At 39.5% G+C, this 27,980-nt stretch overlaps 1 protein-coding gene and 1 pseudogene across 2 annotated transcripts; one reads left to right on the top strand and one right to left on the bottom strand.

Moving 5' to 3' along the window:
- Positions 1 to 38: 38 nt before the first annotated feature.
- Positions 39 to 27,614, bottom strand: LOC110193728 (tyrosine-protein phosphatase non-receptor type substrate 1-like). 2 transcript variants are annotated; one of them, XM_020965718.2, is made up of 6 exons: positions 27,476 to 27,614; positions 17,155 to 17,475; positions 7,970 to 8,074; positions 6,094 to 6,115; positions 5,217 to 5,253; positions 39 to 710 (listed from the first exon to the last, which is right to left on the bottom strand). In XM_020965718.2, exons 1-6 carry the CDS (start codon positions 27,537 to 27,539, stop codon positions 588 to 590), a joined length of 672 nt encoding a protein of 223 aa, XP_020821377.1. In that variant the 5' UTR covers positions 27,540 to 27,614; the 3' UTR covers positions 39 to 587. The 2 variants fall into 2 exon arrangements, with proteins under 2 accessions (XP_020821377.1, XP_020821378.1); XM_020965719.2 differs by lacking the exon at positions 7,970 to 8,074.
- On the top strand, positions 14,309 to 14,711 carry LOC144455901 (cytochrome b-c1 complex subunit 7 pseudogene; annotated as a pseudogene).
- Positions 27,615 to 27,980: the final 366 nt, after the last annotated feature.

The raw sequence follows: 27,980 nt of genomic DNA, 5'->3' as shown, positions 1-27,980 counted from the left end.
TGAAATATTTGACAAAATAAATAAAAAGTACAACAAAACAAAGATAACATTACATTTTAAAACTAAGTCAATATGCAGCCAGCAGGGATCCTTACGTATGGAATTAGTGTTCTAGGCAAGGCCAAAAGATCTGAGGAGACCTGGCACTCCAAAAGAATTAGGGGTGCATAGATTCAAAGCCTGCTGGAAGGTGAGGAGCTGCTCCCAGGTCAGCATTAATAACATTTTTCTTTCCAAAAGGGAGAGGCAATATTGATATAGGCTTTTATAGTTACAAAGAGCTTTACTTCTGCTATCTCATTTGAGCTTTATGAGACAAGAAGTTGAGAGGGTGTTATCCCCATTTTACAGATGAAGAAATTAGGACCAGAGAAGGGAAGGGATTTGCCTAATACTACATAGCCTAGTAACTGGCAGCCCTCGGCCTCCTGCACAGGTTCTACTGCTCATTGATCGCCATGGCTCTATTTTCAGGTCCCTGAAAGAATCTTCAACTTTCCTCTTCCTGACTGGAACTGCAGAATCCTCAGGATTCCCTGGAAAGTGGTCCTTCTATTCTCATTGGAGCTACTTCTGCAGAGTCCCGATTACTGGACATGAATAGTGGCATACTCAGAATGGAGACCCTTCTCCTCCGCTGGTTTCTTGGACTGAGGATTTTTCCCAATGGGTTGGAGATCAGCATATACAATCTCATTGTTCCTGGTTGTCTGGAAAGATAAAGAAAAAAGGCCTTGGTTAGGAGGTTTGGGGGAGGGGAGGAGGAATTGGGAACATCTTATTGGTGAAGCCAAAATCTATATGGATAAGGTATGTAAGTGTATATTAAAAAAAAACCAAAACAAAACATGATTCCTTCCTCTCAGGCCTGCCTCATTAGATGACTTTGGGCATTGGAAGAGATGGTCTCAACCTAGGGAGTTTAGAAGACTTGTCCAAGATCACATAGACATTGAATGTCAAAGGTAGGCTTTGAACTCAGGTCCATTGACTCCAAAGTCAGTGTTCTTTGCCACTCTGTTAGATCTCTTCTAGCTCTAGGCATTCTAGGTTTTATGTCCTATAAGTCTGTGGGCCAGGGTGGAAGGAAGAGCCAAAGAATTCCCAGTTTCAGAAGAATCACAAAAGAAAACTGCTTCAATTCCCTGACTCTTTGTTCCACCATCTGCATTCACACAAGGATGGTTATAAAGCTCTGTATAGCCTCTCAGCCCATATCCCTGCCAGCCAGAGGGGGATCACAGATAAATGGGAAATCCCTTGAATCTCCTCCATTCCTTTTGCCAAATCACGTCTTCCTCTTGTAACTTTTCCTTCTTGACCGCTTCTTCTTCATCTTTGCTGCTCTCCTTCGTCCCCCTCCCTTATCCTATCACTATCGGGGAGCCAGGCTTTTCTATTTCTAACTAGAAGACACAGACTACTGTGGACCCCTTCAGGCAATGTCAAAGCATTAAACATTAGGACGGGTTCCTGTCTGGTCCTTAGGAAAGCTAGGGCCAGGACCCTGACTCTGCCTTTTTGTGTGACTTAGTCATCACCTAAGATCACAGGTCATAAGAATTAGAGTGGAAGGGCCTTAAAAGTCATATAGTCCAACCCCCTTTTCTTACAGATGAAGAAATTGAGGCCCATGGAGGTAGATTGTTTTGCCCAAGGTCCCAAGTGACAGCTTCTCTAGGCTCTCATTCTGTGGAATAAAGGACGTGGTAGGGCTCATGCTCCCCTTCCAAGGATGAATTAATTACTCTTCATTCTTTGAGGCACCATATAATGAATCAACAAGCCATTGTTAAGGGCTTGCTTTGTGCCAAGCTGCAGGCTAGGTGTTGGGAATATAAAGAGTAAAAGGAAGTAGTCCTTGCGCTCAAGGAGCTTACATTCTATTAAGGAAAACAACCTGAAATGTATCATGGCACCCTCACATATACATGATAAATGCAAAATAAATTCAAGATAACTAGGGAGGGAGGGCATAGGGGATCAAGAAAAGCTTAGTGTAGAAGATGGTGCTTGAGCAGAATCTCTTAAAGCTAGGAAGAGTTTCTACAAACTAGAGGATGACGAGACAGTGCACCCCAGCCCTGTGGGATGGTCAGTGCAGGGGCATGAAGACAGATGGAGCACTGCATGTGACAAGCTGCAAGAAGGCCAGTTTGGCTGGCCCGTGGAATGTAGAACTACAGAGAGTCACTTCTAAGGAGACCAAAAGGTTAAGTAGGGGCCAGGTTGTTAAAGATTGTACAAGCTCACCCACCACCCGTATGACCTTGAGAAAGTAATTTCTTCTTTCCCAGCTTCAATTTCTTCCTTTGGAAAATGAGATAGTGAAATTAGGTGATCTAAGGTCCCTTCCAGTTCTAAATCTTATGACCTACCTATCATGCTCCAGGCTTTCTAGTGACTGTGTAAAATGCTAGTGACTGTGTAAAAGCCGTTCCCAATCACGAAGCTCCCCAGAAGACTATTAGAAGCTCCTGTTGAGGTTACTGGAGGATATCACTGAAAACAACATGAAAGCCTCCATTTCAATGGAAGGAGCCAGATTTCTCTGCAGCCAGGCGTGGTATCCTGGCACTGAATCAGAGATCAGGGAATAATCCATGAGTTATATTGCTACAGAGGCCAGGATGGGTGACTTTTTAGGCCTTTGGGCTGCATTTACTCAACAGTCCTGCTGTGTAGGGCTCTCATGGCGAGGTAAACATTAGATTCCTGTGGATTCCTATTGAGTGTTGCAACTGGGGTCACTGATGTTGGCTCTATTGCTGTGTGGACTCTGCCCCGAAGGGAGCCTAGTGGGGATACAAGGAGTACTCAAACAAGTTACCCAAGGAAACAGGGAGGAAGGAGGAAGAAAGAGAGAAAGGGACATATTGGGTAGGAGAAGGGAAGTTGGGGCCCTTGGCAAGGTACAATAAAATGTGGATTGGTAGTCTGGAGATCTGGATTTCAGTCCTGCCTCTGCAGAGTGAATTTAGGCAGTTACTTTCCCTCTCTAGGACCTAATTTCCTCACCTGTAAAAATAAATTAATTAATCTATGGATAGATAGATAAATAGACAAATAAATGAATGAATAAATAAATAGATGAAAGGGAGAGTTAGACTAGAAGGTCTTTAAAGTCACCTCTAAGGGCAGCTAGGCGGCACAGTGGATAGAGTGCCAGACCTGAGTTCAAATGTGACCTCAGATACTTACTATCTATGTGACCCTGGGCAAGTCACTTGATTCTGTTTGCCTCAGTTTCCTCATCTGTTAAATGAGCTGGAGAAGGAAATGGCAAACCACTCTAGTATCTTTGCCAAGAAAACCCCAAATGGGGTCACGGAGAGTCTGATGGGACCAATGGACAAGACAACAAGGTTACCACTGGCTCTGATAGTCTTTGCTGTCAGGGCCCTCCCACCTCTAATCTTCTAGCTCCCAACTCAGTAAGCCCCCTGGGGAAGATTCTTCCCTTTGCTTCATTCATGGCGGAGTCTGACCAGTGAGAAATAAATGTGATCAGTTGTCAAAGGACCCCTGTTAGGCAAGGTCTATAGCAATAGTGACCAGTCTGGCCCCTGAGCAGGCCCAAGGGCTCTGGGCAGGACCCCTGGGAGGTCAGCACCATTGCACGTGGGCTGATGCTGATTGTCACTGTGGGATGCCCTGGCCTCCCTCCAGCTTGCCAGTTTCCATGGCACCCGTCACCATGGTACCTTCAGTCCAGAGGAAGAGATGGGGAAGGCACTTACCGACAAAGCTGCTACTCCCCCTCCCCCATTCCCTTCTATCCTCCCGGGAGCATTGCGTCACCCTCCCCCTACCATCTCTGAAGATGGTAAAGCAGTTGGGAGGAACAGTCCCATCCTAGTCAATGGGCTGAGCATGGGAAAGGGAGTGACTGCCCTGTTGTGAATCCTCCAGTAGCTGCTACTGTCTTATAGGATTACAGCACGTAGGGCCGAAACGTATAGAATACCATATCTGGAAGGAACCTTAGGGACCATCTAGTCCAATACGTTTGGCCTTGGGCTGCATTTACTCATCAGTCCTGCTGTGTAGGGCTTTCATGGCAAGGTAAACATTAGATCCCTGTGGATTCCTACTGGGTGTTAACTGGGGTCATGGAAGCAACTGGGGTCACTGAGGTTGGCTCTATTTCTGTGTGGACTCTGCCCTGAAGGGAGCCTAGTGAGGATACAAGGAGTACTCAAACAAATTACCCAAGGAAACAGGGAGGAAGAAGGAAGAAAGGTGAATGGATGTCCAGAGAGGGAAAGGGACTGAACTAAAGTCATACAGGGAGTCAGTGGCAGAACCCAGATTTCTCCCGATCCAGTGCTCAGAATTTCCAGTAGGATCGACAGCCACTGTATACAATGAGAAGTTACTAAATAGTCAGATGCATTTGAGCAACTGGGTGCTCAAGACTTGATCAGAATCAATTAGTTCTTAAATGTGAGCTATTATTATTTTCAGGGAAGATTTTCTGGAGGCATTGAGCTTTTGAGGGGAAGGATATGGATGGATCAGGAGACAGACTTGTGGGTAGAAAAGTGGGGAAGGAGATACAGACACACATACATTATACATGTATGTATGTATGAATTCATTGGGTATCCACGTAATATCCTAGACTCATAGAAACAGGGCTAGAAGGGACTATATATAGAGGTCATCTAGTTGGCGGTGGGGCCTTGGGCAAATCAGTTCTTTCTGGGACTTAGTTCTCTAATCTGAAAAATGAGATTGTTGGAATAAGTGATCACTAAGGTCCCTCCCAGGAGTGACATTCTAGTCTATGACATTTTAGACTAGTCTATGACATATTGGTCTATGATACATTCTTCTTCATAGTAGACTCAAGAACATGTTTCTTCAGGCTAATTGTATTTTTCTTCTCTGATATCCTGCCTCCTCCAGGAAGATTTCCCAGATTACATTTTATCTACCTCTAGTTTCCTTTTGAGTTAAACTCCATAACTTCTGGAGCCTGTCGCTTAATAAATATTCTCAACTTTACCGGATGGGTATGCATATAAGTTCCTCTTTTTCTTCCTGATTAGACTTGGAACTCTCTGAGGGGTGAGACTAAGTCTCCGAGTTCCTCTCTATCCTCTCTCCTAAGAATACTTAGCACAAGGCTGTGTTCAAAGCAGGTGCTCTATAGTTGCTTAGTGACCGATTCCACCCATGCCTTTCATGGGAAATAGCAATCAAGCCCTTACCTCTCTCTGTGACTGGTTCTTCTTTGAGGCTTCTGGCCTAAAGAAGAAAAGAAAGAAGATGCAGTCAAGTTCAAAATAAAATTTATTTTATTTTTCTGACCTGCCACACTTGAGGGGGTGCCAGGGAAGAGTATTGCACCAGCTTAGGGTATGTGAAGCAGTAAAGTACAGTGACAAGAGCCTCAGAGTCAAGAGACCTGGGTCTCATCCCAATTCTGACACTGAATTGTTCTGGTGTCTTGGACATGTCACTTAATTTTGCTAGATCACAGTTTCTTCCTCTATAATAGGGGCATAATCATCACTACACAAAAGGTTAGAAAGTAGATATAGGCTGTCAAAGTTGTAAAGAACTTTAGACATGGGGCATGTCCCCATCTGGGACAGTACTCTAATTTTACAGAGGAAGAAACCGAGGCTCAGGGGGTCACACAACCAGCCAGTGACTGGTTAGAATACATACTTTATAACACCCAGTATAATTCTTTGAGTACTACTTGTCATTTCCTTTCATCTCAGAATATTGCATATTTTAAAGTTTTTTGTCTTTGTTCTTTTGTTTCCAGGGGCAGATGACCTCCCTCCATGGTTTGAAGTAAAAGGTAAAATCTTGCTCTCTTTTCTTGAGAGTGGGGAGGTGCAGTGACAAGGTGTTAATTCTCCCTCTCCACCTTTGTCAGACAGGGGTGGGCCTCCTGAGGATGGAGCCTGGAGAAGCATGTGTCCAGGCTAGGGTGTTGAGGCCTTGGGTCAAGGATTTTGGGAAATGTATTGGGCCCAGTGGTAGAAACTTTTTCCTGGGAAGAAGGCAGGCATGTTAAGGAAAAAGCAAACTCCTTGTTAGGGTGGGGTACCCCAGCACCCGAGACATACAAACCTGGCCAAACATCGTCTTGGACCTAGATGGAGGAAAAGAAAATAGGCAATGTTAGCTTTCGGCCCAGGCCAGTGTCCCAATGGCTTTAGAACCCTTCTAGGGAATGGCAAAGTGTGATGGTAGCTGCTGGGCCCATGCTCTGGAGCACTCCCAGCTCTAGGTACTGCTAAAGAGAATCTTGGGCAGGGACCCTGGGAGGCTGCAGATGCGCACCCCCAGCTGGCACTAAAAAAAAAAGCCAAATGTACCCCAATTCACCTAGTAATCCCCCACAGCTAGGACTAGGGCCAGTTCTCTGACTATGATAAAGACTCACTGGTTTCTTTACACCACACAAGGCTGTGTTCATACATCCTTCCCACCCATCCGAGGCCATACTACTCTCCATAATTGCTTTTCCACTTCAGAACTACTTTTGGATGCTGATACACCCCGGGGGAGGGAGACTAAGGAAGAACACACAATGGGATTTTCCCCCAACACTGATGGGATAATAGCATCTTAAGACTCAAAGCACTTTACAAGTATTATGTCTTTTGATTCTCACAACATAGACTGGCAAGTAGGTGATTTTATAATCCTCATTTTACAGATGAGGAAACTGAGGCCCAGAGGTGTTAAGTGGCCTGCCCAGGGTCACACAGCTAGCAAGTGTCTGATGCTGAATTTGCACTCAGGTCTTCCTGACTCCAAATTCAGAGGTCTATCCACTACACCACCTAGCTGCCTCATAGACACTTGCCTTCCTTTAGAGAGACAATTAGGAGAAAAGAAAGAGCCCTATAGATGGGAATCAAAGGAACTGGGGTTAGGTTTTAGGGTTGTTAGTGGGGCCTTTGCTCCCCCCCCTTTTTTTTTTCTTAAAATGAGGAAGTTTGACTGAGTGATCTATAAGAATGCTTCTAGTTCTTCCATTTTGTGTTCTATGTGTCCTTGCAAGTTGACATTCTATGCTCTAGGTAATCTTTTGTTCTTTATCTAGACACAGTATGGCAGAGTAGACAGAATGCTGGCCACTTGGGAGTCAAAAAGACCTGGGTTCAGATCCCATTTTGGACACTTACTATCTAGTAGATCATGGTCAAGGTAACCTGTCAAGGGGCCTCACTTTTCTCATCTGTAAAATGGGCATAATAATCCTTGCCCAACTCTCATCTCACAGGTGTTGTGAGTGAGCTTCTGCTACTGTGAAGGTCAAATGAGATCATAGCTTTAGAGCTGGAAGGGACCTTTAAGGTTGTTTACCTCAACCCTCTCATTTTACAGATGAGGCTATGGAGACATAGGTTAAGAGATTTGTTCAAGGTCACATAGTGACAAGTGGCAGAGCTGCGCTTTGTACCGTTGTCTTTTTTTTATTCTAAATAATATTCCCCTCTCCCCAATTATGTGTAAAAGTAATTTTTAGCGTTCATTTTTACAAGATTTTTGAATTGCAAAATTTTCTCCGCCCCTCCTAACGCGTGACTTTTGACTCCAAATCTGGCATCTTTTCCTGCACAACAATGAGACGATATGTGTCCAGGTAGGTAGTGGATAGAGAGTTGCCCGGGGTGTTAGGAGGCCTGGGTTGGCGTCCTGCCTCTGTCACGTCCTGCCGGTGTGAGCCTGGGCAGGTAAATCGGGCCCCAGGGCTGTAAATTGCAGAGAAGGTGCCGCTGGGCGTTGGTAGTAGAAAGCCCCGCCTCAGAGCTCCCTACATGGACAGAACCGCAAGTTTGATCCCTCCACCCCCAAAAGACAGGGGATCTGCCCAGGTGAGAGGAGTCCCTCTATCGCCAACAGCGCTGTGCTCTCCCCCTCATCTATACCGCGACTCACAATGTTTCATCCCCAACATCGAACCTTCTGGGACCCCAGAAAAATCAGTGGTCACCTTTCTGCCTCTTGAAGTAGCAGCAGAGGACTAAGAGGACGAGGATGAGGAACACGGATCCGGCCGTAGCAGCTATGAGGACGCCCGACGATCTTTGGCTTTGTACTGAAATGGGAGGCAGGAAACAGTCAGTCACCAAGCATTCATTAAGTGCCGATTACGTGTCCAGCACTGTAGTAAGCACTGTGGATGCCAGTACAAGCAAAAGAGAAAGATAGGCGATTACATTCTAGTGAGTGAAGATCACGCTTAAAAGGAAGCTGAGAAGCCCGTGTGTGTGTGTGTGTGTGTGTGTGTGTGTGTTGTGTGCAGTAAGTCCTGATGCAGCCTGGTAGAAGTGAAATGAAATAAACTGTTGTGTACTATGGGTACTTCTGGAAACCCAGCCCAAATTCCATTTTAGGCTGCATGAATCCATTCATCCATTTATTTAATAAATGCCTACCCTTTGTCAGGCACTTACCTCAGAATTCAAAGATTAAAACCAAAACAGTTCCTACCTTCAAAAAGCCTAAATTCTATTAGAGGAGGCAACAACATTTACATGGACCATTAAGTGCAGAATATATTTCAAGCATTTCAGGGGGAGGACAGTAGCAACTAGAAAGTTCAGAACATGCTTCCTGGAAGAGGCGGCCCTTGAATTGAGCTTTGAAAGAAGCTGTGGATTCCGTGAAGTGGAGGGAAGGAGGGAACAGCCTATACGAAGATCCAGAAGTAAGAGATGGAAAGTCATAAATGGGGGAAAATCATCAGGTCAGGCTGTTTGAATAGTCTGGTATCTAGGACTAGGGAGCTAACAGTCCCACTCAGAACGGATCTGAGGTTCTGTCTTTAATTGTGGGCACCACATTTTAGGAAGAAGATTCATAAGCTGGGACATCTGCAGAGAAGGCGAACTACAGGCTTCTGAAAAGCCTCAAGACCATACTATATGAAGATTAGGTTAAAAAGAGAGAGAGAGAGAGGGAGAGAGAGAGAGAGAGAGAGAGAGAGAAGAGAGAGAGAGAGAGAGAGAGAGAGAGAGAGAGAGAGAGAAGGTGTTTAACTTTAAGAAAAGGAGACTGAGATGGGGGAGGAGACAATATCATTATTTTTAGATGTCTGAAGAGCTGTCATGGCACAGAAGGAACAGATTTATTCTATTTGATAAAAGAAGTGGGGGGGGCAGGTAGGTGGCAGCTAGGTGGTGCAGTAGATAGACCACTGGCCCTGAAGTCAGGAGGACCTGAGTTCAAATCCCGCCTCAGACCAAACACTCGATACTTATTAGCTGTGTAACCCTGGGCAAGTCACTTAACCCCAATTGCCTAAAAAAATAAATAAATAAAAGGGAGGATTAGGACCAATGGAAACAAGTTTGGGGTAGATTTGGGCTAACGCTAAACATAAGGAATAACTTCTGAACAATGGGATCATAGATCTAGAGCTGAAAAGGCCATTAAGTCTTAACCCCTTCATTAAAACAAAATGACATTTTATTTTTTCCCAAATTACATGTTAAAACAATTTTAAACAATTTTCGAAAAGTTTTGAGTTCCAAATCCTATCCTTCCTTTCCTTCCTGCCCCCCACCAGGATAGGAAGCAATCTGACATAGATTATACATGTGCGATCATGTAAAACATTACCATATTATTCATTTTGTACAAGAAGACTCAAAAAAAAAGAGTGAAAAGGTTGTCTGTATTCAGACAACATCAGTTTTTTCTCTGGAGGTGAATAGCATGTTTCATTAGGAGTCTTTTGGATTGTCTTAGATCATTGTATTGCTGAGGATAGCTAAGTCATTCACAGTTGATCATTTTACAACATTGCTGTTACTGTGTACAGTGTTCTCCTGGTTCTTCTCACTTAACTTTGCATCACTTCATGTAAGTCTTTCCAGGTTTTTCTAAAATCATCCTGTTTGTCATTTCTTATAGCACAACAATATTCCATCACAATCATATACCACAGTTTGTTCAGCCATTCCTCAATTGATAGACATCCCCTCAACTTCCACTTCTTAGCTACCACAAAAAATAGCTGCCATAAATGTTTTTGTACAAATAGGTCCTTCCCTTGCCCTTTTAAAAAATGTTTGGGGTACAGAACTAGCAGTAACATTGCTAGATCAAAGGGATGCACAGTTTTATAGCCCTTTGGACATAGTTCCAAATTATTCTCCAGAATGGTTGGATCAGTTTACAATTCCATCAGCAATGCAGTAGTGTCCCAGTTTTCCCACATCCCCCCCAACATTTATCATTTTCATTTTTTGTCATATTAGCCAATCTGATAGGCATGAGGCAGAGTTGTTTTAATTTGCATTTCTCTCATCAATAGTGATTTAGAGCATTTTTTTCATATGACTATAGATAGCTTTAGTTTCTTTGTCTGAAAACTGCCTGTTCATATCTTTTGACCATTTATCAATTGGGGAATGATTTGTATTCTTCTTCTTCTTCTTCTTCTTCTTCTTCTTCTTCTTCTTCTTCTTCTTTTTTTGTAAGGCAACTGGGGTTAAGTGACTTGGTCAGAGTAACACAGCTAGTGAGTGCTATGTGTCTGAGACCAGATTTGAACTCAGGTCCTCCTGACTCCAAAACCAGAGCTCTATCCACTGTGCCACCTAGCTGCCCCAATGATTTATACTCTTATAAAATTGACTCAGTTCTCTATATATTGAGAAATGAGGCCTTTATCAAAGATACTTGTTCCAAACCACCCCCTTCCCCCCCCAGTTTTCTTTTTTGGTTGCACTGGTTTTGTTTGTGCAAACACTTTTTAGTTTTCAACAACCAAAATCATCTATTTTACATTTTGTAATGCTCTTTATGTCTTATTTGGTCCTAAATTCTTCCCTTATCCATAGAACTGACTGATAAACTATTCCATGCTCTCCTAATTTGCTTACAATAGCACCCCTTATGTGTAAATCATGTACCCATTTTGATGTTATGTTGGCATATGGTGTGAGATGCTGGTCTACACTTAGTTTCTGCCATACTATTTTCTAGTTTTCCCAGAAGTTTTTTTTTTAATCAAATAATGAACTTTTGTTCCAAAAGTTTGGCTCTTTGGTTTTATCATACACTAGATCACTATGGTTATTTACTATAATGCATTATGTATGTAATCTATTCCACTGATCCACCAGAACTATTCTACTTCTTAGTCAGTACCAGCTTGTTTTGATAATTACTACTTCATAATACAGTTTGAGATCTGGTATGGCTACGCCACCTTCCTTCACATTTGTTTTTTTCATTGATTCTGTGGATATCCTTGACCTTTTGTTCTTTCAGATGAATAATGTTATTATTTTTTCTAACTGTATAAAATAATTTTTTTTTGGGTAATTTGATTGGTATGGCACTGAATAAGTAGTTTAGTTAACTAGAACTGTATTTTTTATTATATTGGCATACCCTGTCCATGAGCAATTAATCTTTTTCCAATTGTTTAGATATTTTATTTTTGTAAGAAGTGCTTCGTAATTGTGTTCATATGGTTCCTGGGTTTGTCTTGGCAGGTAGACTCTCAAGCATTTTATATTGTCTACAGTTATTTTAAATGGAATTTCTTTTTCTATCGCTTGCTGCTGGGCTTTGTTGTTAGTATATAGAAATGCTGATGATTTATGGGTTTATTTTGTATCCTGTAACTTTGCTAAAGTTGTTAATTATTTCTACTAGTTTTTTAGTTGATTCTTTAGGATTCTCTAAATGTATCATCATATCATCTGTAAAGAGTGATAGTTTTGTTTCCTCATTATCTATTCTAATTTCTTCAATTAGCTAATGCTAACATTTCCGGTACAATATTGTATAATAGTGGTTATAATGGGCATCCTTGCTTCACCCCTAATTGTATTGGGAAGGTTTCTAGCTTATCCCCATTACAGATAGTGCATGTTGATGGTTTTAGATAAATATTACTTATCATTTTAAGGTAAACTCCATTTATTCCTATGCTTTCTAGTGTTTTTAATAGGAATGGGTATTGTATTTTGTCAAAGCCTTTTTCTGCAACTGTTGAAATAATCATATGATTTCTGTTGGTTTTGTTACCGATATGGTCAATTATGCCAACAGCTTTCCTAATATCGAACCAGCCCTGCATTCTTGGTATAAATGCCACCTGGCTATAGTGTATGATCCTTGTTATATATTGCTGTAATCTCCTTGCTAGTATTTTATTTAAAATCTTTGCATTAATATTCATTAGGGAAATTGGCCTATAATTTTCTTTCTCTGTTTTTGCTCCATAACTGTCTCATAAAAGGATTTTGGTAGAACTCCTTCTTCAGCTATTTTTCCAAATTGTTTATGTAATATTGGGATTAATTGTTTTACAAATGTTTGGTCTAATTTGTTTGTGAATCCATCTGGCCCTGGGGATTTTTTCCTTAGGAAATTTATTGATGACTTGTTAGATTTCTTTTTCTAAGATCGGTTTATTTAAGTGTTCTATTTTTTCTTTTGTTAATCTGGGTAATTTATATTTTTGTAGATATTCATCCATTTCATTTAAATTGTCAAATTCGTTGGCATTTAATTTGGCAAAATAGCTCCTAATAATTGTTTTAATTTCCTCTTCATTGGTGGTGAATTCACTTCTTTCATTTTTGATACTGGTAATTTGGTTTTCTTCTTTCCTTTTTTAAAATCAAATTAACCAATGGTTTGTTTTATTGTTATTGGGGTCTTTTTTTCATAAAACCAGCTTCGTTTTATTTTTTAGTTCAATGTTTTTCTTGTTATCAGTTTTATGAATCTCTCCTTTGATTTTCAGGTTCCAATTTGGTGTTTAATTGGGGATTTTTAATTTGTTCTTTTTCTAGGTTTTTTTAGGGTGTATGCCCAATTTATTGATCTGCTGTTTCTCTATTTTATTGATGTAAGCAATTAAAGATATAAATTTCCCACTAAGTATCACTTTGGCTTCACTCCATAAAATTTGGTATGTTGTCTCATTGTTGTCATTTTCTCTAATGAAATTATAGATTGTTTCTATGATTTGTTCTTTGACCCACTTATTTTTTTAGGATCAGATTATTTAGTTTCCAATTAAATTTTTAACCTATCTTTCCATTGCCATTATTGAACATAATTTTTATTGCATTTAGATCTGAAAAGGATACATTTACTATTTCTGCTTTTCTGCATTTGTTTGTGAGGTTTTTAGAGCCTAATACCTGGTTAATTTTTGTGTAGGTGCCATGCACTGTTGAGAAAAGGCATAGTCCTTTCTATTCCCATTCAATTTCTTCCAGAGAGCTATCTTTTCCAGAATTCTATTCACCCCTTTAACTTCTTTCTTGTTTATTTATTTATTTTTTTGGTTAGATTTATTTAGTTCTGAGAGGGAAAAATTGAGGTCCCCCACTAGTATAGTCTTATTGTCTATTTCCTCCTGTAACTCATTCAATTTCTCCTTCAATAATTTAGATGTTATACCATTTGGTACATATATGTTTAGTATTGTTATTACTTCATTGTCCATGGTACCTTTCAGCAAGATTCAGTTTTCTCCCTTATTTCTTTTAATTAGATCTATTTTTTGTTTTTGCTTTGTTTGAGATAATGATCGCTACCCCTGCTTTTTTTTTTTTTTTTGCTTTAGCTGAAGCATAATAGATTCTGCTCCAGCTCCTTATCTTTACTCTGGGTGTGTTTCTGTGCTTCAAATATGTTTCTTATAAATAACATATTATATGATTCTGGGTTTTAATCCATTCTGCTATCCACTTCCATTTTATTTCCCTCCATTCTATTTTCCCCTTGTTTATTCTTCCCTCACTTACCTTCACCCTGTCCATCTTCACAAGTGTTTTACTTCTGATCACTGTCTCCCCCAATCCTCCCTCCTTTTTTATCAATTTTCCCTCAACCTCTTATTCCCATCCCTTTTTACTTCCTTATCAGGTAAGAGATTTCTCTGTCCAACTGAGTATATATTATTGCCTCTTTGAGCCAATTCTAATGAGAGTAAGGTTCAAGCTTTACCTCCCCCATCTTACCCTCCATTATAATAACTCTTTCATTCCTCTTTTTTTGTGAGATAATTTATCCCATTCTATCTTCCCCCTCCTTCTTCTTCCAGTGCAATCTTCTTTCTCACTTCTTTATTTTGCTTTTTTGGGTGTCATCCCATCAAAGTCACCTCATATCCATACCCTCTCTCTACATTTACTCCTTCTGATTGCTTTTATAGTAATAAAGTTCTTAAGAGTTACAGATATCTTGCCATGTAGGAATACAAACAGTTTAATTTTATTGAATCTCTTTGCTTTCTCTTTCTTGTTTCTTTTTTGTGTTTCCCTTGATTCTTGTATTTGAAGATTAATTTTTTTTTTATTCAGCTCTGGTCTGGAATAGTCAGGTCTGTAATGCTTGAGAAAGTCCTCTGTTTTGAGATCAAGATGGCGATATGGGTAACTGTAGCATCAAGTTGATGGCTTCGGAGTCTTTGAAAATGCTATTACAATGCTGCAGAATTCAACAAACTTGGGTTAATGCATGATGACATACTTTATGAAGATGAAGAGGCCATGAGGAGGCTTCCAGAGAATCTGTATAATGATTGAATGTTTTGTATGAAGAGAGCTCTGGACCTGACCATGAGGCAGCAGATTTTGCCTACAAACCAGTAGACAAAATATGAAGAGGACAAATTATACCTTCAACCATATCTGAAGGAGGTTATACATGAAAGAAAAGAGAGAGAAAAATGGGATAAGAAGTAATCATGTCAAAAGAATCTATCAATATGTTAAGTCTTCAAAATATTTTTTAATAAGTATGATTGTGCAAAGGTTATCTAACCATTTGTAACTGTGTGTTACAAATTTATTTGATTTAAATAAATGGCTATCGTAAGAAAAAAAAAAAGAAAGTCCTCTATTTCATTAACTATCCATTTTTTCCCCTGAAGGATTATATTCAGTTTTGTTAGGTATGTGATTCTTGGTTGTAATCCTAAATCCTTTGCCTTCTGGAATATCACAGTCAAAGCCCTCCATTTCTTTAATGTGAAAGTTGCCAAATCCTGTGTAATCCTGACTGTAGCTCCATGATATTTGAATTGTTTCTTTTTGGCTGCAGTACTTTCTCCTTGACCTGGGAGCTCTAGAATTTGGCTATGATGTTCCTAGTAGTTTTCATTCTGGGATCTCTTTCAGATGAATCTGAATTCAGGTGATCAATGAATTCTTTTAATTTCTATTTTGCCTCTGTTTCAGGGCAATTTTCCTTGATAATTTCTTGGAAGATGTTGTCTAGGATTTTTTTCCTCCTTTATCATGGCTTTCAGGTAGTCCAATAATTCTTAAATTATCTCTTCTGGATATATTTTCCAGGGCACTTGTTTTTCCAATGAGAACTTTCACTTTTCTCCTATTTTTTTTTATTCTTTTGATTTTGTTTTATCATATCTTGATGTCTCATGGAGTCATTAATTTCCACTTGTCCAATTCTAATTTTTAAGGAATTATTTTCTTCGGTGAGCTTTTGTACCTCCTTTTCCATTTGGCCAATTCTATTTTTAAGGAGTTATTTTCTTCAGTGAATTTTTGTATATCTTTTCCCATGCTGTTGACTTTTTTTCATGATTCTCTTGCACTATTCATTTCTCAATTTTTCTTATTCTTCTCTAATTTGCTTTTAAAGATCCTTTTCAAGCTCTTCCAGGAATCTTTTTGGGCCTGAGACCAAATTACATTTTGCTTTGAGGCTTCACATGTAGCCATTTGGACACTTGTCCTATTCTAAGTTTGTGCCTCAATCCTCCCTGTCACCATAGTAACTTTCTGTAGTCGAGTTCTCTTTTTAAATTTTTTTTTGCTCATTTTCCTGCCTATTTTGCGACTTCAAATTTTTATGTGAGAATTGGGCTCTGTTCCTGCACTGTCCCAGGCTTCTTGTTCTGGAGCTCAGGATCTTGATACTGGCTTTCACTGGGCCTCAGGGCCTAGTTGCTGGCTTGCACTGTAGGGGAAGCCTCTTTGTTGGCCTTCCCCAGTTGTAAGGTTTTGCTGCTATCCACCCCAGGGGCAGGGCCTTGCTGCTGGGTTGTCATAAAAATAGGGCCTCTCTGCTGGCTGGCCTTGAAGGAGGGATTTTGCTGCTGCCTGACCCCAGAGGTGGGGCCTCCCTACTGGTCAACAGTGGGGGCGAGGCCTTGCTGGTGGCCTGTGATGAGGGTGGGGGGCCTTGCTGGTGGATTGCTCCAGGCTTGGAGCCTTGCTGTAGGCCCCCTGCTGTGAGGTTGGCTGCTGTATAGGACCTTGCTCTGCTCCCACCCCAGTAAGACAGAGCTTTCCTGCTAGGCTGGTAAGATGCTTCCCTGCTTCTAAATCTGTTCTGAGGCGGTTTTTAAGTTGTTTGGAGGGGAATTTGGAAGGGCTTTAGAGGGTTCCTTCCTCACTCTCCCGTCTTGGCACCTAAAGTCCTACTCACTTTACAGATGGGGAAACTGAGACTCAAAAAGGTAACTTGCCCAAAGTTAAACAGCTAATAAAGGTTGGAGGAAGAATTTGAAGTTTGGTCTTTCCTTTTCAAGTCCATGACTCAGTGGAGCCAGGAACCTGAGTTTGCATCCACTTTTTAAAAAATAATATTTTATTTTTTCCCCAATAACATGTCAAGTTAATTTTTAACATTCCATTTTTAAAAATTTTGAGTTCCAAATTTTCTCCCTTCCTCTCTCGCCTCCTCCCTCCCTAAGACATTAAGCAATATGATTATAGGTTATATACATGCAATCATGAATTCAGCTCTTCTTGATTCCGTCTGTAACACTCTCTATCCACTACATCAGCTAGGTGGCACATTGGATAAAGTGTTGGGCCTGGAGTCAAGAGGACCTAAATTCAAATCCAGTCTGAGATTTACTTACTAGCTGTGTGACTCTGGGCAAGTCTCTTAGTCTTTGTCTGCCTCAGTTTCCTCATCTCTAAAATGAAGGTAATGATAGTACCTATCTCCCAGGGTTGTTGTGAGAATCAAACGAGATCATATTTATAAAGCACTTAGCACATTGTCTGGCATAGAGTAGGCCCTTCTTAGATATTTGTCCCTCCTTTCCTGAGGTCATACAGGTAGGAAATAGCAGAGCTAGGTTTGGGATGTTGGCTCTCCTAGTCCAAATCTGGTGCTCTTTCTCCTGTACTCCTTTGCGTTCCTTTGGTTTGTACTTACAAATGAGGTGGGTGCCACCCCCAGAGCTGACTTCATCTTCAGGGTTCTTCTGGAACTTGATACAGTAGTAGACTCCTTCATCCTGGCTGGTGATGTTGATTATGCGGATGTCAAAGACACGATTTGTGTTCTCCACCCGTTGGACCCGGGGGCACGACTCTTTGTCACTGTAGATGAGCTCCCTGTTAGGCTCAGTTCCCTTATACCATCTCACTGGCCCAGCAATGAGGTTGGTTTTCGATCTGCATTGCAGTATTGCTGAACCTCCAATGGTTGCTGTCACTTGTCTTGAGGGCTGCTCTACGGACACGTCTTGACTATCTGAGAAAGAAAATAATCCAAGAGAGATTAGCTTGGGGAGCAGAGGGAGGGGAAGAAGAGGGGCAAGATTTTCCATTCCATTTTAGAGGTGGCTCTAGTGTATTGACAAGAGCTTTGGCTGAGGAATCATAAGACTTGGGATAGATTCTGGGTCTACTACCACTGACCAGGGCAGCAGTATGGCACAGTGGAAAGGGGATTGGATTTTTAAAGTGAGAGGACCCTGGTTCAAGTCTTGGCTCAGCTATTTACTATCAGGGTCACCTGGGGCAAGTCATAATACCTATTTAGGCCTCTAGGCCATCTTCCTTATTTGCAAAAATGAGGGAATTGGACCAGATGAGCTCTAAGGTCCCTCCCAGCTCTAAATCTATGCTCTCATGTTTTGGGGAAGTACCCTCTCTAGACTTCTGTTTTTTCATCTATAGAATGGATTCATTGGGATTAGACCACTTTAAGTTCCTGTCTAGCTCTGACCTTCTGTGTCCTGTGTTCCAATGTTCCTTCCAGCTCTGGCATTCTATACTCCAATGTGCTTTCTAGTTATAACAGTAATTCTGAGAGCCTAAGATGAACCTAAGATTCTATGCTTCTGTGGCAGGCCCATCCGACTTATCAATTCTGTCTCAGAGATTTTTATTAATATTAAACCCCTTAAGGAGAGACGGATTTGGTGATTCTTTGAGGCTTGGGTTTGGACCTGCCTCTGAGGTGGTCATAAGCTCCCCTGCTATGACGAACAAGGAAAAGTTGAAAAACTTGCCCTGATTTGTGTCTGTAGATAGAGCAGCTGCAGGAGAGAAATGATTTCCACAGAGATGATTTTTTTAAACTTTAAACTAGGATGACCTCTGGCAGCCTAGCCCTTGGCTTCTCCTTTTTTCTGTCTCTTTCTATAGTTGGACCATATGGTTTCTAAGATGCCTTCTGATGGTCTAGAAACTCAAGTCACTGCTAAGTAAACTAAGGGTACTTACTAATCCTTCACAATGGTAAAATACTCAAGCCACAGAATGTCAGAGATTTGGAGGTTCCTTAGAATACAGAATGTCAGGCCTGAAAGAGGCCATAGAACACAGAATGTCAGAGTGAGGAGGAGCCTTAGAACAGAATATCAGAGCTGGATAAGGCCTTAGAATATGGAACATTGGCCTGGAAGAGGCCTTAGGAAATGGAATAACAGGCCTGCAAGTTCCTCAAGAATATAACGTTAGAACTGGAAGACACTAGACAGATCTGACTCCCTTACTTTACAGAGGAGGGAATCCACTGAAGCCCACAGAGAAAGTGACTTGCTCAAGGTCACATAGAGTTAACTGCTGGACTAGACTCCTACTAGACCTCTCCACCTACAAACCAGTACTTCTTCCATTAATAGCACAGAACATCGTGGAGGCATAGAATTTTGTAACTGTAAGGTTCCTAACAAAAATACAGGAAGAATCTGTGTCAGGATAAGGCACTCCTTGTAGGTAAACTCCTTCTAGCAATCAGCCTACAACTTAGTAGACTATTACTTAGTAATCTAATAAATTCTAAGGAATTGCCCGAAACACACAAAGATAGAGTAACCAGCATTGGTTTGCAGTGTTAATAAGTATCAGAGGCAGGCTCTATTCACTACACTAAATTGCTTATAAGGAGTAGGAATTAGCTCACATTTATAACTCACATTCCTGTGTTGCTTTCAAGTTTACAAAAGGCTTTTCTCTAGGGGCAGCTAGGTGGCACAGTGGATAGAGCTCCGGCCTTGGAGTCTGGAGGACTTGAGTTCAAATTCGTCCCCAGACACTTGACACTTAACTAGCTGTGTGACCCTGGACAAGTCACTTAACCCTGATGGCCTCACCAAAAAAGAAAAAGAAAAACAAACAAACAAAAAAAACCAAAGGGCTTTCCTCTCATCAGTTGCATGAGGTAGGGAGTTTATTTTTATCTTCACTTTACAGATGAGAAAACTAAGCCCCAGGGAAGGGAAGTGACTCATCCATGAACACTATAGCTAGAAGGATTAACCAATCAATCAGTATTTATTAAGTGCCTATGTGCCAGACATTGTGCTGAATGGTGGATCAGAGGTTGGCCTAGAATGGCTCCCAGGTAATTCTCCAGACTATCTTATAATCAATTACTGAAATCATAATAAAATGAAAAAAGGAAGTAAGCAAGTTTTTTTTATTTTTAACTTTCGTTTTAAAAAATTTTGAGTTTCAAATTCTCTTCCTCCTTCCTCTCCCCCACTCATTGAGAAAGCAAGCTATATGATACTCATTGTACATGTGGAGTCATGCAAAACCATACTTCCATATTAGCCATGCTGGAAAAAAAAACAAGAAAAAGAAAGTGAAAGAAAATATGTTTCAATCTGTACTCAGAATTCATCAATTCTTTCTCTGGAGGTGGATAGCATTTTTCATCCTGAGTCTTTTGGAATTGTCTTGGATCTTTCATAGTTAATCATTGTTAAAATATTGCTGTTACTGTGTACAATGTTCTTCTGGTTCTGACACTCCATCAGTTTCTGCATCAGTTGCATGTAAATCTCAGGTTTTTCTGAAACCACCCTTCTTGTCATTTTTTATAGCACAATAGAGTTCCATCACAATTATATGCCATTCCCCAGGTGATGGTCATCCCCTCAATTTCTAATTCTTCACCACCACTAAAAGAGCTACTATAAAATTTTTTTTTGTACGTATAAGTTCTTTTCCTTTTTGTTTGTTATCTCTTTGGGATGCAAACCTATTGCTGGATCAAAGGGTATATTTAATATATACACCGTTTTATAGTCCTTTGGGCATAGTTTCAAATTATTCCCCAGAATGATTGGATCAGTTCAGAACTCCAACAACAATGCATTAATGTCCCAATTTTCCCACATCCCCTCCAACATTTATCATTTTCCTTTTCTGAAATATTAGCTGATCTGATATATGTGAGGTAGCACTGGAAAGTTCCATTTCTCTAATCAATAGTGATTTAGAGCATTTTTTTCATATGATGATAGATAGCTTTGATTTCTCTATCTGAAAACTATCTGTTCATATCCTTTGACCATTTATCAATTGGGAAATGGTCCTTATTTTTATAAATTTGGCTCAATTCCCTATATATTTGAGAAATGAGCCCTTTATCAGAAAAAAAAAACCTGCTGTGAAAAATTTCTCCCCAGTTTCCTGCTTTCCTTCTAACTTTGGCTGTATTGGTTTTCTTTGTGCAAAAACTTTTCAATTTTATGTAATCAAAATTATACATTTTATGTCCTATGATCATCTCTGTCTCTTTTTTGGTCATAAACTCTTCTCTTATCCATAGATTTTTCCATGGTCCTCTAATATGCTTATGGTATCACCCTTTATGTCTAAATCATATACTCATATTGACTTTAACTTGGTATATGGTGTCAGATGATGGTCGATGCCTAGTTTCTGCTAAACTTTTCCACTTTTCTCAGCAGTTTTTGTCAAATAGTGAGTTCTTGCCCCCGAAGCTTGGATCTTTGGGTTTGTCAAATACTAGATTACTATGGTCATTTACTACTTTATATTGGGTATCTGATCTATTCCACTGATCCACCACTCTATTTCTTAGTACCAGATTATTTTGAGGATTTTCACTTTGTAATACAGTTTGAGATATGGTACTGCTAGGCCACCTTATTAAAAAATTGCTATTTCTTGATCTTATGTTCCTCCAAATGACTTTTGTTATTTTTTTCTGCATAAACAGAACTGAGTAAGTAAATTAATTTAGGGAGAATTGTGAGGGTGGTAACAGGATTTTACAGAAAATTTTTCTGATGATGGTTTGATATTCAAGATGTGTAGGGAAGTAGCATAAATATATAAGGACAATAGTCATTCCCCAATAGATAGGAACAGGAAGTTCTCTAGGGAAGAAATCTAAGCTATCAACAACCATATACAAAATTACCAATCACTAATAATAAAAGAAATGCACACCAAAATATCACTGAGATTCTAACTCACACTCATCAGGTTAACAATGACAATTTTTAGATGGGCTATGGGAGGACAAGCACACTAATGCACTGTTGGTGGAGCTGTGAAATGGTTTGATCATTCTGGAAAACAATTTGGAACTATTCCCCAAAAGTCACTAAGCTGTACATGCCTTTTGACCCATAGAGAGGATTGCTAGGCACATATCCCCAAAGAGATCAAAGACAGAGTGAAAAGATAGCAGTTTTTATTGCAGCAAAGAACTAGAAACAAAGAGAGTGCCTGTCAGATGAAGAATGGCTGAATAAATCTTGGTATGTGAATGTAATGGACTATTATTGCATATAAGAAATGACCAAAGGGACAGATTCAGAGTACCCTGAGAAGACTTGCATGAATTGATGCAAGTAATCAGAATCCAGAGAACAATTTATGTACCACAACATTGTGAAGAAAAACAACTTTGAAAGACTTAGAACTCTCACCACTAATGAAGATGAAATTAAAGAAATTATTAGGAGCTATTTTGTTCAATTACATACCACTAAATTTAACAATCTAAATAAAATGGATGAATATTTACAAAAATATAAATTTTCCAGGTTAACAGAAGAGGAAATAGAATACTTAAACAAAACCTTGTCTTAGAAAAAGAAATCAAACAAGCCATCGATGAGCTAAGAAAAAATCGCCATGACCAGATAGATGATTTCACAAGTGAATTCTACCAAACATTTAAAGAACAATTAATTCTAATACTATCTAAACTATTTGGAAGAACAGACAATGAAGTAGTTCTATCAAATTCCTTTTATGACACAAATATGGTGCTGATACTTAAACCAGGAAGAGCAAAAACAGAGAAAGAAAACTTATAGATCAATTTCCTCTGATGCAAAATTTTAAATAAAATATTAGAAAAGAGATTATAGAAGTTCATCATGAGGAAAATACGCTATAACCAGGTGGGATTTATACCAAGAATGCAGGGCTAGTTCAATATTAGGAAAGCAACCATCATAATTGACCATATCAACAATGAAACTAACACAAATCAAATGATTATCTAAGTAGATACAGAAAAAGCTTTTGACAAAATACAGCACCCATTCCTATTAAAAGTACTAGAGATCATAGGAATAAATGATATTTTCCTTAAAATGATAAGTAATATCTATCTAAAACCATCAGCAAGTATTATATGCAATGGGGATAAGCTAGAAGTTTTCCTAATAAGATCGGGGGGAAACAAGGATGCTTATTATCGCCACTATTATACAATATTATAATAGAAATGTCAGCTATAGCAATAAGAGGAAAAAAAAGAAATTGAAGGAATTAGAATAGGCAATGAGGAAACAAAATTATCACTCTTTGCAGATGATATGATGTTATAGTTAGAGAATCCTAGAAAGTTAACTAAAAACCTACTTGAAATAATTAACAACTTTAGCAAGTTTGCAGGATATAATCATCAGCATTTCTGTATATTACCAACAAAACCTAGAAAAAAACAGGAAGAGAAATTAATTCCATTAAAAATAACTGTAGACAGAAGATGACAGAGAAAAGGCAGTGACTTAGCTAAGCTCTCCCCAAAACCTCTCTGGCCTTTAAATGGCCTTTAAATAAGGCCATAAAACAATTCCTGGAGCAGCAGAACCCACAAAAGCACAGGATGAAATAACTTTCCAGCCAAAGACAACTTAGAAGGTAAGCAGGAAAGGTCTGTCATACCTGGGTGAGAGTGGAACACAGTTCAGCATAGGCCACATCAGCGCTGACCCAACCCCAGCAATCCAGGAGAAGATCTTGGGAGTCACTGAATCAGCAGTGGTAGCAACTGCTTCCTGAGCTCTCATCCCACAGACAGGAGGTCAAACAACTGGTCAGAAGGAGATTACAGGGGTCTCTGCTAGCACTGAGGCAGTACTCTGCTGCTTTGCCCATGCTCAGATCTGGGCCACAGTCCTGGGTGGCAGTGTCAGGGCAAGAAGGAGTACTAGCACATCAGAGCTTGTGGCTGCAGTGAAGTGGGGACCTTCCTCACAGTTCCAGGACAGAAAAGAGTGCTTGTGGTCACTCACAGACCAGAGCACAGGTCAGGAGCATAGTAAACACACCTCTCCTTAGATCACACCACCTTGGAAGAACTAAAAACTTACAGGTCCCTAGAGGTATCTCTGAAAACAGCTGCACAAAACCCCTGAAGCTTGGGACAGTGTGCCCTTCACCCTGGAAACACAGCCCTACTTTAACAAGGAGTTAAAAGTCAAGAAATAGGCTGGGAAAATGAGCGAAGAACAGAAAAAAATTCTGACCATAGAAAGTTACTATGGTGACAAGGAAGATCAAAATACACACTCAGAAGAAGATAACAAAGTCAAAATTCCTACATCCAAAGCCTCCAAGGAAAAATATGAATTGGTCTCAGGCCAAAAAGGATTTTGAGAAGCAAGTAAGAGAAATAGAGGAAAAACTGGGAAGAAAAATGAGAGTGATGCAAGAAAATCATGAAAAACAAGTCAACAGCTTGCTAAAGGAGACCCCCCCAAAATACTGAAAAAAATAACACCTTAAAAACCAGACTAGGCCAAATGGTAAAAGAAGTACAAAAAGCCAATGAGGAGAAGAATTCCTTAAAAAGCAGAATTGGCCAAATGGAAAAAGAGGCAGAAAAATCCACTGAAGAAAAAAAAAACTCCTTGAAAAGTAAAATTGTCCAAATGGAAAAGGAGGTACAAAAGCTCATTGAAGAAAATAATTCCTAAAAAATTAGAATTGAGCAAATGGAAGCTAATGACTTTATAAGAAATCAACAAACAATAAAACAAAACCAAAGGAATGAAAAAATATAAGACAATGTGAAATATCTCATTGGAAAAACAACTGACCTGGAAAATAGATCCAGGAAAGATAATTTTAAAATTATTGGACTTTCTGAAAGCCATGATCCAAAAAAGACATCATCTTTCAAGAAATTATCAAGGAAAACTGCCTTGATATTCTAGAAACAGAGGTAAAATAGAAATTGAAAGAATCTACTGATCACCTCCTGAAAGAGATTCCAAAATGAAAACTCCCAGGAATATTATAGCCAAATTCCAGAGCTCCCAGGTCAAGGAGAAAATATTGCAGGCAGCCAAAAAGAAACAATTCAAGTATTGTGGAACCACAGTCAGGATAACACAAGATTTAGCAGCTTCTACATTAAAGGAGGAAGGGTTGGAACATGATATTCCAGAGGGCAAAGGAGTTAGGATTACAACCAAGAATCACCTACCCAGCAAAACTGAGTATAAGCCTTCAGGGGGAAAAAAAGAAATTCAATGAAATAGAGGACTTGAAAGCATTCTTGATGAAAGGGCCAGAGCTGAATAGAAAATTTGACTTTCAAATACAAGACTCAAGAGAGGCATAAAAAGGTAAAGAGGAAAGTGAAATCATAAGGGTCTTAATAAGCTTAGACTGTTTATTCCTACATGGGAAGATGATACTTGTAACTCATAACTTTCTCATTATTAGGGCAGTTAGAAGGAGAATATATAAACAGAGGGCATAGTTGTTAATTAAATATGAAGGGATGATATCTAAAAAAAGAAAATTAAGGCATAAAAGAGAGAAGGGGAAGATAGAATAGGATAAATTATCTCACATAAAAGAGGCAAGAAAAAGCTTTTACAGTGGAGGGGAAGAGGAGGGAAGTGAGGGGGAGTGAGTGAACCTTACTCTTATCAGAATTGTCTCAAAGAGAGAATAAAACATACACTGAAATGGGTATAGAAATCTATCTTACCCTACAGGAAAGTAGAAGGGGAAGGGGATAAGAGAAGGAGGTGGGGGGGGGATAGAAGGGAGGGCAGATTGGGGGAGGGGGCAGTCAGAAGCAAATCACTTGAGGAGAGACAGGGTGAAAGAGGAGAGAGAATAGAATAAATGGGTTGGGGGGACAGGATGGAGGGAAATACAGTTAGCAGTAGTAACTGTGAAAAAAAATGAAACAAGTTTCTCTGATAAAGGCCTCATTTCTCAAACATGTAGAGAACTGAGTCAAATTTATAAAAATAAGAGCCATTCTCCAACTGATAAATGATCAAAAGATGTGAACAGTTTTCAGAGGAAGTAAAGCCATCTATAGGCATATGAAAAAATTCTCTAACTCACCATTGATTGGAGAAATGCAATTTAAAATAATTCTGAGGTGCTACCTCATAGTATTAGATTGGCTACTAGGACAGAAAAAGAAAAAGACAAATGTTGGAGAGGATGTGGGAAAAATGAGACATTAATGCACTGTTGGTGGAGTTGTGAACTGATTCAACTGTTCTGCAGAGCAATTTGGAACTATGCCCAAAGGACTATAAAAAACAAACAAACAAACATGCATACTCTTTGACCTAGCAATACCACTATAAGGTCTGTATTCCAAAAGAGATAAAAAAAAAAACCCAAAAAGGAAAAGGACCTATGTGTACAAAAATATAGCAGCTCTTTTTGTGGTGGCAAAGAATTGGAAATTAAGGGGATGCCCATCAATTGGGGAATGTGGATGAACAAGTTGTGGTATATTAATGTAATGAATATTATTGTGCTATAAGAAATGATGAGTAGACAGACTTCAGAAAAACCTGGAAAGACTTATATGAACTGATGCTGAATGAAGTGAGCAGAACCAGAAGAACATTGTACACAGTAACAGCCACATTGTACAATGACTAATTTTCATAGACTTAGCTCTTCTCAGCAATGCAAGGATCTAAGACAACTCCAAAAGACTTGTGATGGAAAATACTGTCCACATCCAGACGAAGAACTTTGGAGTCTGAATGCAGATGGAAGCATACTATTTACTCTCTTTTGTTGTTGTTGTTGTTGTTGTTTTATTTCTTCTTTCTGGTGGTTCCTCCCATTGGTTCTAATTCTACTTTACAACATGACTAATGTGAAAATACGTTTAATATGAATGTATATGTAGAGCCTATATCAGACTGCATACCAAATTGGGGAGAGGGAAGGGGAGAAAAGGGGAGAAAATTTAAAACTCAAAATCTTATGGAAGTGAATGTTGAAAACTAAAAATAAATTAATTAATTTAAAATATTTATAGCAGCTCTTTTCTGGTGGCAAAGAATTAGAAATTGAGGGGATTCCCCACCAACTGGGGAATGGCTGAACAAATTGTAGTGTGTGATTATGATGCATTAAAAATAATGAGCACGATGCTCTCAGAAAAACCTGGAAAAACTTACAGAGTTGACGCAAAATGAAATGTACTGTGTACAAACTAACAGCAATATTGTAAGATGATCAGCTGTGAATGATTTAACTATTCTCAGCAATACAATAATCCAAGATAACTCTGAAGGATTAATGATGAAAAATGCTATCATCCCCAGAGAAAGAACTGATGGTATCTGAATACAGTTTGAAGCATACTTTTTTACTTTATTTTTCTTGAGGGTTTTTTTTTCTGGTTTCTTTTCTTTTACAACATGACTAATACGGAAACATTTTTGCATGACTACACATGTATAACCTATATTGTCTTCTTGCTTGTCTTCTCAGTGAGGGGAAGTGGGGGAAGGAAGGAAAAGAATTTTGGACTCAAAGTTTTAAAAATGAATGTTAAAAATTGTTTTTACATGTAACTGGGGGGAAAATACAATACTAAATAGAAATATTCCTCCAAAAAATAATAACTGTAGACAATATAAAATATTTGGGAGTCTATCAGCCAAGAGAAACCCAGGAACTATATGAATATAATTACAAAACACACAAATAAAGTCAGATCTAAACAATCGGAAAAATATCAATTGCTCATGGGTAGGCTGAGCTAATGTAATAATAATGACAATTTTACCTAAGTTAATTTCTTTATTCAGTGCTTTCAAGGATTAAACGTAAATTGGCCAGACCCAGCCCAAGAGAGAAGTCAGGCCCCGCCCCATCTCCTCCTCACGTCTTTCTTTCCCTTTCTCCTTCTGAACTTCAGCCCGATCCTGGCCTCTGCCACAGTTTAGCCCCCCAGGACTCACCAACCCAGGACCAGCAGTTCAGTACAGTCAGCAGAGCTGAAGCCCAGAAACTCAGAGAAAACATGCTGTGATTCTCCCTTCTTGTTTGAAACTACAAGCTCCGTAGAAACAGGAAAAGGAAGTGGGAAAGAGCTGAACTTCACATTAACCCTTTTAAGTGTTGTTATCTCCAGGAGGGAGGAGATAGCCCCTTGGCACTATGTCAGGAGGCTAAGTTTCCAATGACTCACCAGGTCACTTCCCTCTTTCCCTGCTCAGGGTTTCATGACCCCCAGGTGATAAGGGATAAGTTCTTCCATTTTCTCTCCTTCCCACAAAGCTGACTGGCTAATCACTTAATCTTTCTGCACACTTGAAGGGTTTGGATTAGCTGCTTTCCAAAGTTCCCCCAAGCTCTAACTATTCTATCATCTCTGTTCTCAGATTCCTTCCAGCTCCAACATTCCACCTATAAAAACCTTCAGGAGGATTTCCTTAAGAATTGGGATCATCTTAGGGAAAATTG

This window comes from Phascolarctos cinereus, unplaced genomic scaffold, assembly GCF_003287225.1.
Source record: "Phascolarctos cinereus isolate Bilbo 61053 unplaced genomic scaffold, phaCin_HiC Scaffold_2;HRSCAF=192, whole genome shotgun sequence".
NCBI lineage: Eukaryota > Metazoa > Chordata > Mammalia > Diprotodontia > Phascolarctidae > Phascolarctos > Phascolarctos cinereus.
The sequence above is the reverse complement of the archived record's forward strand: the minus strand, read 5'-3'. Positions and strand labels throughout refer to the sequence as shown.

Coding starts and splice junctions, on each gene's coding strand:
- LOC110193728 (XM_020965718.2), bottom strand. CDS start 27,539: ATGTTTTCTCTGAGTTTCTGGGCTTCAGCTCTGCTGACTGTACTGAAC. Junction 8,075..17,154: donor GGGTGGCACCCACCTCATTT/GTAAGTACAAAC, acceptor CTCCCATTTCAG/TACAAAGCCAAAGATCGTCG. Junction 711..5,216: donor AGAACCAGTCACAGAGAGAG/GTAAGGGCTTGA, acceptor TTATCTTTCCAG/ACAACCAGGAACAATGAGAT.